The sequence below is a fragment of the Suricata suricatta genome, chromosome 4 (genome assembly GCF_006229205.1).
Source record: "Suricata suricatta isolate VVHF042 chromosome 4, meerkat_22Aug2017_6uvM2_HiC, whole genome shotgun sequence".
Lineage (NCBI taxonomy): Eukaryota > Metazoa > Chordata > Mammalia > Carnivora > Herpestidae > Suricata > Suricata suricatta.
The window spans coordinates 68941534-68953854 of record NC_043703.1 but is presented as its reverse complement, the minus strand read 5'-3'; the positions used below and the strand labels follow the sequence as shown (position 1 = coordinate 68953854).

The 12321-nt window shown below is 44.8% G+C and overlaps 1 protein-coding gene across 1 annotated transcript in view; it reads left to right on the top strand.

Moving 5' to 3' along the window:
* The first annotated feature begins 1136 nt into the window (after positions 1–1136).
* Positions 1137–12321, top strand: part of TEX26 (testis expressed 26) — a 32361-nt gene continuing 21176 nt past the window's right edge. Inside the window, 4 exon segments of the mRNA XM_029938479.1 lie at positions 1137–1228; positions 4185–4320; positions 6438–6515; positions 10347–10451. Coding sequence (XP_029794339.1) covers positions 4276–4320; positions 6438–6515; positions 10347–10451 — 228 coding nt within the window. The 5' untranslated portion in view covers positions 1137–1228; positions 4185–4275.

The following is a 12321-nucleotide window of genomic DNA, read 5'->3' as shown; positions in this document are numbered from 1 at the left end:
AAGATGCATTATATGCAGGGGAATCCTCTCGGAAATTCTACTTGAGTTCTTGATTTTTAAGCAATATCTTGCCTACACACTTGGGATGCTTACTTTGATGCCTAGTCTGTGTCCTTTGATAATCTCCCCTTTTGTAGACAGCAGGGTCAAACTGAGGTCTGACTTTTGAATAACCCCTTTGCAGAGAAGGAATTGTTGTAAATTACCTTCTAAATATGTTGCCAGAAGTCTCCAATGTGTACTTCCTATCTTTTCTTTGCACCCAGGTGGCTAATAGCTATGTCCTAGCCTGGAGGCATTCAATTTTACTAAGCCCCTACTATGTGTCAAATTACCAAGGTAGTTGCCAAGAATAGAAGACAAGAGACCATCCACATTCTGGGAAAACTGGGGGGTGAGAGAAACAGTTTGTTCTTGTGGGGATAGAAGGATAATTAAATTGACAATCACAAAACAGGAAGGTTTGTGCCAGGAACCCTGGGGAGAAGGATGTGCTCTCATCCCTGCCCACTTGTTTCCTACTTAATGCAAATCAATAGCACCTTTGCCCACAGTCACTTAATTGAAAGTTATGCACAGATAAAAATTTGCAATTGGGGCGCCTGGGAGGCTCAGTGGCTTGAGCCTCCTCGGACTTTGACTCAGGTCACGATCTCTCAGTTCGTGGGTTCCAGCCCCGTGTTGGGCTCTGTGCTGACAGCTCAGAGCCTGGAGCCTGCTTTGGATTCTGTGTCTCCCTCTCTCTCTGCCCCTCCCCTGCTCATATCCTATCTCTCAGAAACAAATTTTAGAAAACATTAAAAACCTAAAAGAAAATCTGCAGTTGAAAATCTGAGAATACTATCTTCTCTTCAACCTACTCCTCTTTTTGCTCCTATCGCCAAATATGCAAGACAATGCTCAGGAAAGCTCATTGCAAGAACTATACAAACACACAAAAGTAAGTATCCATATTACTGGGAACACGTCTCTGCTTTCCACACCCTGTGCCCCACCCAGTCTGCCTGATTAAGAGCCCTTGGCCTCCCTCCGGCACTTGGCGGCCCCCAGCTGAGCTGCAGCAAGCGACCCACGTCTCCATGGCGACGCGTCACAAAGCAGCCTCGCACCGCCCACACCACCCAGTCCAGCTGGCTCAGAGGGCACCGCGGTGGCCTCTCTCGTGGAGGAATGGCACAGCCTGGGCGGGAGGCTGCGTGCCCCTTTCGAGGTCACAGGATTCAGCCAAGTAAGGCTGCGGACTCTGCCGGCAGGCGGGGGCGAGACTTTTTCCTGGGAAAAGAGTACACCAGAGCAGAGGCTGCTTTGGTCTGCAGGGCTGTTTGCCCCCCTCTTATGGGTGGGACTCAATTCATGGAGAGCCTGGGAGTCAGATATGTTCATGACCTTGCCCATGGTCACATTTCTGCCCAACCTCTCCCTAAACCTCTCAGGTGCTTTTCAGATACCCCCCCTCCCCCGAAGTGCCTCGCAAGAGACAGGAAAAGGGGGGGATGGTGCCTTTCCAGGATAACGAAGTCAAAGACAAAGAATGTACAGAGAGGTCAGACGCTCTGAAGACAGCAGATCTAGCGGGAGACCTGACCCCGGCGCAGGGTCTGGGGAACAGCCCAGAAAGTGAGGAGGTGCCCAACGCAGGGAAACGACCCACAGGTGGATGTGCAGAGGCGGCATAACCCCTAGGAGGTTGTGCTGCGCTGCGAGGCATTTAGCAGCCACTTGTGCATAACCTTTGCTGATTTTTCTTTCAAAGTGATTCAGCACCAAACGAGGTAGAGCTTTTAATGCTAATTGTGCATGCAAATACAGCAGGTTTACAAAGTCAGTTTTCTGCCTTGGTGGAGGGAGAGCCACTCTAGCTGCGATGCTGGGGTTATGATTACCCTGTGCTCCGCTCCATCCTGGCCTTTCCCCTGGCAATAATAACCCGCCGCAGCCACCGAGCTGGGTAATTGTGGCTCCGTGGTGGCTTGAGAGCCTGGGAACGGTTGAACTGCACGTTCCCTAGAATTGTAGACCCACCAGAATGAATAAAATGCATATTTTCATTACATTCCACTCTTCCCTCTGTAAATGAAGGGTAGAAAATGAAAATACCTAATCTGTAAAAATATATTGAAAACATTGTTTCTATATGATGACAAGGCAAAAAAAAAAAAAAAAGACAGGAGGGAGAAGCTTATCCCAAGGATTCCCCCACTGCACTCTTCTTGAATCTCCTCTCTTTCTAGCTACTCCTTTTGGTTTCTTTCACTGTCCTCTCCCCCTTCTAGTCTGGGGAAGGTGGGAGTCCTCCAAGATTCTATCCTCCTTGGTTCACGTCCTCTGTGTACTGGCTATGTCCTTCCAAGGGCTTCAAGTCTACAGAAATGTGCCAACAGCGCTCTAATTATACCTCTCATTCGGATGAGCCTCCTAATTTTCAAACCAAAGTATGCAATGTGTCTACCAGATAGTTCCGTTTTGGGTGTCACTGAAGGGCCTCGCTCCAACATGAAGAAAATTCCAGTCCTTGTCCACTAGCCTTTGCAAGCTCAGTCATGTCGGTGCCAGATGCTTCAGGGTACAAGGGAGGACAGCTTTGCTGACACCTCAATTTAATCACCAGGACTCACTGATTCTTCCCTCCCCCCCAAGTTCCCCTTCCCATGGGTGAGTTTGATTCTTCACATCCAGTCTTGGGGCTCTAATAGGCACTCTGTCACTCTATCTTCCATTGCTGGAAGTGTCACTCTCCAAAAGGTGGGGGACTGATGTGTCACACTGGCTAGGTTTGGTCCAAAAATAAGTCGAGAGGTTGACAATGACTACCACGGGCTACTTGCTGTTGAACGATTACTACATATGGGCTTGTAAGGGCTGTATCAGTTTGAAGAACGGCCATAAATAACTACGAACTGGTAGCTTGAAACCAGGAGATTTGTTCTGTCACATTCTGGAGGCTCAAAGCCCCAAATTAAACTGCGCTGGCCGCTCTGGGGCAGGATCCTTCCTTGCCTCTTGTATTTTCTGGGGGCTGTTGACATTCTTGACTTGTGGCCTCATCACTGCAGTGTGTGTGTCCACGGTCACATCGCTTCCTCTTCTGTGTTGAGTTTCCCTCTGCTTCCCATAAGGATGATGAAATTGCATTTGGAGTCCACTGATAATCCAGCATGATCTCATCTCAAGATCTTTAACTGCATCTGCAAAGGCCCTTCCTTCATCCTTATGCAGTTACCATTCACGGGTTCTGTGGGTTAGGACGGGGACATATCCTTTGGGTCCCGGTTCAGCCTGCTTTAAATGCTTGAAATCATCAGCCCCCTTCATCCTTCCAACAATAAGACACACTGAATGACCAGGTACTGTTCATACTTGCCCATCTCGCAGACTACTGTGAGGATAAACCAAGATTCCACATGTGGAGACACTTGTCAAGTGTAAAATAATATGCACATGTTCGTTACTATTTTATAATATTTTCAAAGCCTTGTAATCAATTTTCCTAATTGTGAATACCTCCAGGGGTGGTTGGGTCAAGGGGACAGCAAGGCAAACAAGGCCTCACTGGCCTGTCATTGGCTACTTATCTTGCTACACTCACGTCGGGCCACTTGCCAGGTCTCAGCCTTTTCACACCTCATGCTGGTTTCCCTGAAGAATGCTTCACTCCGTGTCTGCCTGTAATCCGTGTCAAAGTTCTGCTCGAAGTCCCTGCTCAGATGCCACCTATTCTAGGAAGTCCCTCCTGGATCCACCCTCTATGTCCCTTCTGTCATCCAACCAGAAAGCCTTGCACCTTCCCCGGGGCCCCCATGACACGGAGCATGGCACTGCATTACAAGTGCTCGATGGATATTTGCTCTCTCCTTTACCCACCTGTGAGTTCCCCAAGGCCAGGACTGGTCTCTAAGACCTAGGTCCTATGGTCTGCACGGCCCATGGAAGGGATTCAATGGAAGCGGTTCAAGACTTGACCGTAGAATGACCAGAAAAGGAGAGATGGTAGAAACAGGAAGACAGAATCCTGGGAGAGGCGCACACAGAGTTAGAAACACATTGAGACCCGTACCAAGAACAAGCATAAAAGAAAGCAGTGGCACGTGCTTGCAAACAGGTTTACAGAATATCTGGATTATCGATTTTTAAGTTACTGCCACCGTTAATGAAGAGGATTAATTCTAATAACACTTTCCTTCCAGGAGCTTTGTCAGTGGAAATAAAAGGCATAGACAGATCTGACCTAAAGACTTTTAGTAAGAAAAATCGTTAAACACAAAGAATTGAAGAAAGATGTCCTGGAAATGGAGTGTACATATCATCATTTTGGTCATCCAGGTGGGTTAGAATTAGGGGGGGGGGTCTGCTGGGTCTCAGGTCCTAGAGGGAGCCAGGCATGGCCTTCCTGTGGCCAATGCCTTCTGGAATAGGATCTTAGCAACAGAAGCTGCCAGCACCCAGCTGGTCCCCAGGAGGAAAGGCCACCAGCGGTGACACCCAGAGGCGTTCCTGGTTTGCCCATGTGATTGATTGGGAGATGTTACCCAGGCACAGTGTTGCCAGGGCTATTGAGGCCTGTTTGGGCTGACCAGGAAACTGGTCTGGCCTGGGTCAGTGATGTCGCTTCTCAGTGCAGAGGGTCCTTCCCCAGCCCCACAAGAGTCACACTCTGAGGTTCAAATCAGGTTAAACGGAGGTTTCTTTTAAGAGCAGCACTGCTTCCCAATTTCTTCCCACTTACTTGTCCATACTTGGAACTCCCTGAACAAAGAACATTTAATTCTGCAGTTGGAACAAAATGCTTTGAAACACAAAGTGACTCCCACTAAAGCTGCAGTGTCAGAGAATGATGTCATTTCTCGAAGTGTGGGATCAGGGGCACCAGGAGCGTGTGTAAACAGAGGCAGGAGTGTAGCCTGAGGTAGAGGGTGGGGGCGTCAGGGCTTTTGTGAGACTGGGGGAGCAGGGGAGTCTCAACCGGTGGCAGGGGAGTGGGAAACAGTCACGGAGGAGCAGACCCAGCTGCCTGGCTACCCCCAAAGGGCCTGTTAAATTAGAAACAAGACCTGCTTGGGAGATGGGAGATGAAGGGGGGAGATTCAGAGGCAGTAGAAATTAAATGTGCCCTCGGGACCCTATAGGCTAGGCAGTGCGTATAGATGGGGAGGCTATTTGGAAACTGAAGACATATTTGAGAAAAATAGAGCAATTGTATCTGGGATCCAGAGTGGGAAGATACACAGGCAGTTAGGCGGCTACTGGCCACCGATGGGGAAGCGCTGGACCCTGGACTGCAGTTTATTCAAATAAAGGGGACCCTTTCAACCCAGATTCTAGTGAAATACAACCAGGTTAATTGCCTCCATAAGAAGAAAGAAAATGACTGAGTTAAATTTAAAATCTTTATTCCCAAGAAATGTCATGGTATTTTATGTACAGTGGGAGACTGGGGCAGTTGAAGTCTGTTGTTGCTGGCGTGTGCCTGATAGTTCATCCTCTGACCTCATTTCCTGGATCCAGCCAGTGGCATTTGCCGTGGGCCGTCCCTCCTGCCGGCCTCCTGGAAAGCCCTCCTTCCTGTGGCCCCTGGTGCCCCTCTGTTCTCACTGACTGCTCTTCTTGGCCTCTTCCCCAACCTCGTGATGTTGGCGTGCCCCAGGCCTTTGGGCTGGTCTCCCCCCGCGGCTCCTTCTCTCTTCGATTCCACCTGCTCTTGCAGATTTAAATATCATCTATGCTGCAAAATCCTGCACTGTCGTGGCAGAGAACGCATCAGGGTTGCCCCAGATGACACTGTTCAGTGACAGATAGATGAAAAGGACACTTTGTGAATTATGAGCCCATTTCTGTAAAACAAGATAGTGGAAACAAAAACTCACTATGTACATATAAATCTCTGTATCGTTGTATCAGCAGATGGAAAAGCATGGAAAGGACCCAGCACAATTGTTAACATGGGCTGGGAGGAGGGCTGAGGAGGAGGAGGGTGACAAGAAGCAGAGGGAGGAGGCAGCAAGGAAAAGGTGCCCAGGATAAAACCGGACACGTTAAACTATGAGCCCCTTTGTGCAAAATCATCTCATGTGCACATAGGTTTGTTTCTCTAATAGGATGCATGAGAATTTGGTCACTAAAGTCATAGTGGGCATCTTAAGGTAATAGAACCTCAAGCAAACTTTCTGTCTTATATTTTTATGCATTGCTTAAACTCTGTAAAATAGCAGAGTTTCCTCAAGAAAAACAATGGACCTACTTTTATTTAAGGAGGAACTCAACTCAATTGAGCTTCTCCTTTTTCCTAAAAGAGGCTACAAAGTGGACCTTTCTTCCTTTAGATGTTAAATTATAAGCCCCAATTTTTTTCTCTTGCAAAATTATTTTAATTATTAACACAACATATGATGGGAATATTCTGGCTTGCCACATTTCTAACTGTTTTGCCATCCTTTTGCCAGGCGAGGCCACCTGGGATTCCTACACCACCTGAGGACTGCCTTCACGCCCAGGACGGGGTCGGCGCTGGCTTTAATTCGGTAGGTCCCGATTCGTGTCAGGTTGATGAACACCACTTCATCTGCGTCCTATTCGTCAGAGTGCAAAACCAATAGAAAGCGTCATCAGAGAAGGCTTGGAGAAGTGCACTCAGGTAGAACCAGTTGCATGCCCACCGCTCCCCCAGGCGCCAGACAGGCCTCCCCACTTCAGACCGTACCCAGACCTCCTACAGGAAGACTAAGGGAAGAAATACATGGATCCTTCATAAAGTCACTGCGGGTCATGCTTCCCAGTAGAGCCAGGATATAGGTTACCAGAATTGTGCTGCTTAAACACGAGCATGCATTGAGTTCATTACCTGGCGTATAGGAGGCAGACCGTGACAATTCAATAACTGGATGAATGAAGAATTGTCAGAACTTCTGTCACCAGTACTGGTCTTGGAAGTTGGAAGGCCATCACCCCCTGACCCTTACCTTCACTCCTCCACTTACTGCTTCATAAATTGGCTTTAAGCGGCTCCATTTCCACCTGAATTGTGGGTGGTGGGGATTTCTGTCCATCAGCTGCCTCTTTAAACTCATTGGTGGGTGAGTGAGAGGGGGATCCGGAAAGCCTCGTTATGGTTCTTTCCATCAGGGGTGGGTGGGGCATCCGCATGGAGAAACTTCACCTGCCCGTGTGAATTGTTTCCAATAATGAGGGTCCCTTTCACCTTAAAAGTTCAAGTTGCTGAGAAGTCAAAGGGACTATGGGCAAGACCAGGGCGGAGGAGTCAGGCAGATGGGGGCTCTGACTTCTGCTCCCGCTCTACCCCTTGTTATCTCTGCTCCCTTCGGCAGGTAACAAGCTGTCTGTGGCTCCGTGGGATGGTTGGCAAAGTGGGAATGACGAGCCCTGCCTCAGGTGGTTTTTCCGATGACAGAATGAAGTGCTAGAACAGTGACCAGCATGGAAAAGCCACTCAAAATTTTTCATTAATTTTTCCCCCCAGCATAATATCTGTTAGACTTTCACAAACTACAGGGCTGCAAGGCTCCCGATAATCTGGGTTACTAGCCATCCCACTGAGCTACATCATGTCTGCTAACTGGGAGATTTATCATCTGACGGTAATGAGCATGCCAGCTTCCCAGGCAGTAACAGTTGTCTGAAGAAGAAACATTTGGGATAAGAGCCAAAACCAAATGGGTACTAATGGAGTCTAGGTCAGTGGTCTTCAAATTCGCGTATTCCTAAAGTTCACAGAAAAGTTGTCATCGTAACTTAAAATAATTGCAAAAGATAAAATGTATAGCCCGCCCTGGGCATTGACATTTTAAAATAAAACTATTAAGTCACTAAGAAATATAGCCAATGAGTAATCTAAACACCTTAGCAAACTGATACTTGCTATGATCTTTTAAAAAAATACACTAGACAGTTGACAATTTATTTCATTCCTTTTGCCTCTTGAATTTGGATTCCTCTCCACTTCCTCCATAGAAATTTACCCTGCTATAATATATTTTGTGTTTGAAAGCAATTTATTGATCACTCCATTATACTTCTTTGAAACTATTTTAGTATATTAATTGAAATTAATTTTTAAACATATTATGTGACCCTAAGTATTGAGTTATAACCATTATTTTTAGTACACAATTGCTCAAAGCAATAAATACATTACCAATGTTAATAGTCACCAAACACAAAAAGGAAGTTTTTTGGAATTGTGTCTTAATGAGATGAATGTGACTATTCTATTTGCAACTAGTTTATGTGTCCTGTTTGAAGAGTGACTCTTTTTGGAATGAGACTGAGTTTAGTATCAATTGTTTTTCTGCTTCTGGTGTTTATTTTTCAATTTATAGATGCTAATGTTAACCAGTCTTGTTCACATGAATAAGTAACAGTGAATGAAAGGAGTTGAGTGTAGCATTGCCATTCGAGACTTTGACCTCTTTCTGAGTTACATGCCAAAAATTACAAGGTGATTTTCTAATGATTGAGCAGCTGACAAAATGGTTGGGAAGTCCTTGGATTTTACTGAGAGCAAATAATTAGATGATACGTCATCCAGTTACTGAGTTTTTTCCTGTCTCATTTTCTGAGAAGTATCCTGATAAGCTACATCTTAACAAATGGCTATTTTTTCCAGTGTTATTGAGGAGTAATTAACAGGCATTGCTGTAGAACTTTAAGCCACGCGGCATGCCGTGGGTGATGGTGTGGCTTCCATACATTGTGAAATGATTACCACAACAGAGTCAGCTAACACCCACCTTCTCTTATAGACACAAATTAAACATTTACTGTGCATTTAGTGAAAGAGAAAGTGCTATATGCTGAAATTAACTGGTCTGGCCAGGCAGCCTATATGTCCCGTGTATCAAATATTTTACAATGTAGCATAAAACGAGGACTGGCTGTATTGGATTAAATATTTCACATATGTTTGGATTAACAAAAATAAGACTTAAGTACCTATTGAATGATGGAAATCTGAAGGAAAAAGTAACAAAATTCTTATGTCCCAGTATTATCCAGTGAATCCTTAAAAAGTTGTTAGTCTCAGAAAAGATTCCAGTTGTGTTTAAAAGAATCACCATTGCCCACCCCCCCCCAATACTGCTTCACCTGCTCAGAGATGCTTCTCTTTCTAGCTAATGACATGTCTTTGGGATTTTTTTTTAAACCTGAAATTATGTTTAAATATGTGGGGGAAAAAAGAGTCATTCAAAGCACTCTGTAGTCTCTGCTGTCTCCTCAGAGGCTTCTCCCTAAAAAGGGACGAACGTTTTGTAATTATTAGGAAATGAAAAATGAGACACCGCTCTTAGCCAGAGCAGTGCACCATGTACCTAAATCCAGAACAGCTCCACACAAGGCATTTGCCCTGGTTAGAGCACCCCTGCCCCTTTCAGAAATACTCGAGAGCCCAAGGGCAGGGCATGGAATTTGGAGTACAAGGTGGCTTCCCTCGGTGACACACCCCTCTCACTGCTGGAGGCTTATACCCAGAGGTGTGCTGCACCTTCCTAAGATCCTGCCATGACAGAGAGGTGTGGGACAGGAATACTTGCGTAGATGTGTGGGTCAGCTTTCAGGCAGAGACATGTTAAGGAAGAGTATACCGGGGGATGGAGATCTGAAAACCAACTCCTTTAAAGCCGTTTGTGCCGTGTTGCCTTTGGAAAATTTTCATGTGCCTTTAGTTCCTTCAGTTTGACTTAGGACCATAGTTCTACCTGAACCGGTATGTCTGAATAACAAGTAAACTGGTTCATCATCCAGATGTATCCCACTTTCCAGATGTTTGGTTTCTTATAAAGAATAACTGAATCGAACCCAGTCTTCTTTTTTAAAAAAGCCAATATGAAACATTTTAGACGTACACAAAAGAACATACAATGAATCCCCAGCCATTATCCAGCTACAAGAATCAACACACAGACACCAGCAGGAGTATTTCCATAAAGAGAAACATTTCTTCAGCAAAAATTTGATTACACTTAAGTACTGTTTATATAGGAGAGGACCCAGCTCTTTAACATTTTTTTAAATTAAAAAAATTAATGAATTTCTGATTGTTGCTCTTTTAAATCCCACTTTAAGTGTCTAGTACTTTTGTGAGCAGCTATCCTAAGATATGGGATTATTTCTTTTCAAGGGAACCTGAAAATAAAATTACTTCTGGCATCAAGTCTTGCTTGAGCCAGCCAATCTTTAAAAAAAAAATGTAATAAGGAAAATGATTCGGCCTGTGCATTGCTGTGGTATTTGGTATTTAATCCCTTATTCTGATTTCCACCATCTTTTCTTGTAGTCAAAATGGTATCAGAAGAGTAGGATATACCTACTAACCTAGTGACCCTATTTCCAATCAGACACAGTACGATGATGAGTATGTTTTGAAATCACATTCTAAAGAAGATTGGATCAAAACCAGGACTTCAAAAAGTATCAGGAGCCAAAACTATGATCCCAGTCAAGTAAGATAATATCTACGTATCGGTTGAGTTTAATGCTACGTCAGTAATACATAAGAACAAGAGTTTGAATAGTTCCAAAGATCCTTCATCTACACTTATGATCTTTCTTCTACTATTTTCCCCCCACCTTCTTACATTTCTAACTACTTATCCATTATCCCTTCAAGTTTTTAAAATAATTTTATAAAATTTATGGGCACCTGAGTGGCTTAGTTGGTTGAGCACCCGACTTCAGTTCAGGTCATAATCTCATGATTTGTGAGTTTGAGCCCTGTGTCAGGCTCTGTGCTGACAGCTCACAGCCTGGAACCTGCTTCGGATTCTGTGTCTCCCTCTCTCTCTGCCCCTCCCCTGCTCATGCTCTGTCTCTCCCTGTCTCTCAAAAATGAATAAATGTTGAAAAAATTGTTTTTTAATTAAAAAAATTTTTTTAATTGAAATGAATTCACAGGGAATAACATTAACCATTTAAAAATGAACAATTCATTATCAGTACATTCATAATGTTCTGCAACTACCACTTTTATCTCATTTCAGAACATTTTCATCATCTCAAAAGGAAACCCCCTACCCATTAAGAAATTACTTCCTGGGGTGCCGGGTGGCTAGGTCAGTTAAGCATCTGATTCTTGATTTTGGCTCAGGTCATGATCTTATGGTTCGTGAGATCAAGCCCCGTTTCAGGCTCTGCGCTGACAGCCTGGAGCCTGCTTGGGATTCTCTCCTCCCCCTCTCCCTTTCTCTCTCTTTCTCTTTCTCTCTCTCTTAAAATACATAAACATTTAAAAGAAATAAGATTACTTCCTGCCTCCCTCTTCCCTAGCCTCTGGTAATTAACAATCTACTTTCTATCTCTGTGGATGTTATATTCTGGATATGTTTTTTTGGGAATCATATAGTGTGTGACCTTTTGTGTATGGCTTCTTCACTTAGTGTGATACTTTCAATGTTCATCTTCATTGTAGCATCCATCAGTACTTCATTCTTTTTTATAGTTCCCTTTTATGGTTGAAGAGTATTATATTGTATGTGTGTGCCACAGTTTCTTCATTCATTTAGCCATTGGTGGACATTTGGGTTGTTTCCACTCACAAATATTTGTGTTTAGTAGTATGTGTCTTCAAACTGCCAGATCTTTTGTCATTTTGACTCCACCTAGAATCCCTTCTCCTGCCCACCAAGGACATTCATACATTCGCTAAGACTCAGCTTAGAGAGAGCTATCTCTAATTCCCTTCTCCTATACATGGAAGTGACCGACCCTCCCTCTGTCTTCTTGGCACTGTGTACTCTTCTGTCACCATAAAAGTAAAGAGTTTCATTTATTTGGCTGCCCCCTGGAATGGGGCCCACCTGGGTGCATTTAATAGGTAATAAGGTGGTAGAATGGGCAAGATTTTGATGACTGAAGAATATAAATGACAAGGAAGAGGAAAGAATGAAGGATGATGTTTCTGGTTTTGAGTTGGAAGGCTGGGTGGACCCTTTCTGTTAATGGAGCTGGCGTGGGCGAGGACCAGGTTCAGTGGGAAAGAGCACAGGGGATATGTGAATTCAGTTGAAGACATGTTGGTTGAAATACGTCCAACAGGCAGTTGAGTATATGGGCCTGTAAATCGTGTGGAAGAGGTGAGTTGAAGATGTAGACTTGGGAGCCATTAGAACATACACACATACCTGTAAGAGTTGCCATGGGAAAGCAACTGAGCGGCCACTTTGCTGTGGAGAGCTGCGAGCACTGACAACCCCCATTTGCAGACCTGGGATGACCTGAGCCATTTGAAAAGCACCAGCGGCCATTTTATTGCAGGTCAGATAACAGATCCAGCCGCCACCAGGACTGACGACCCCCACTCTCAAGTTGGACTGT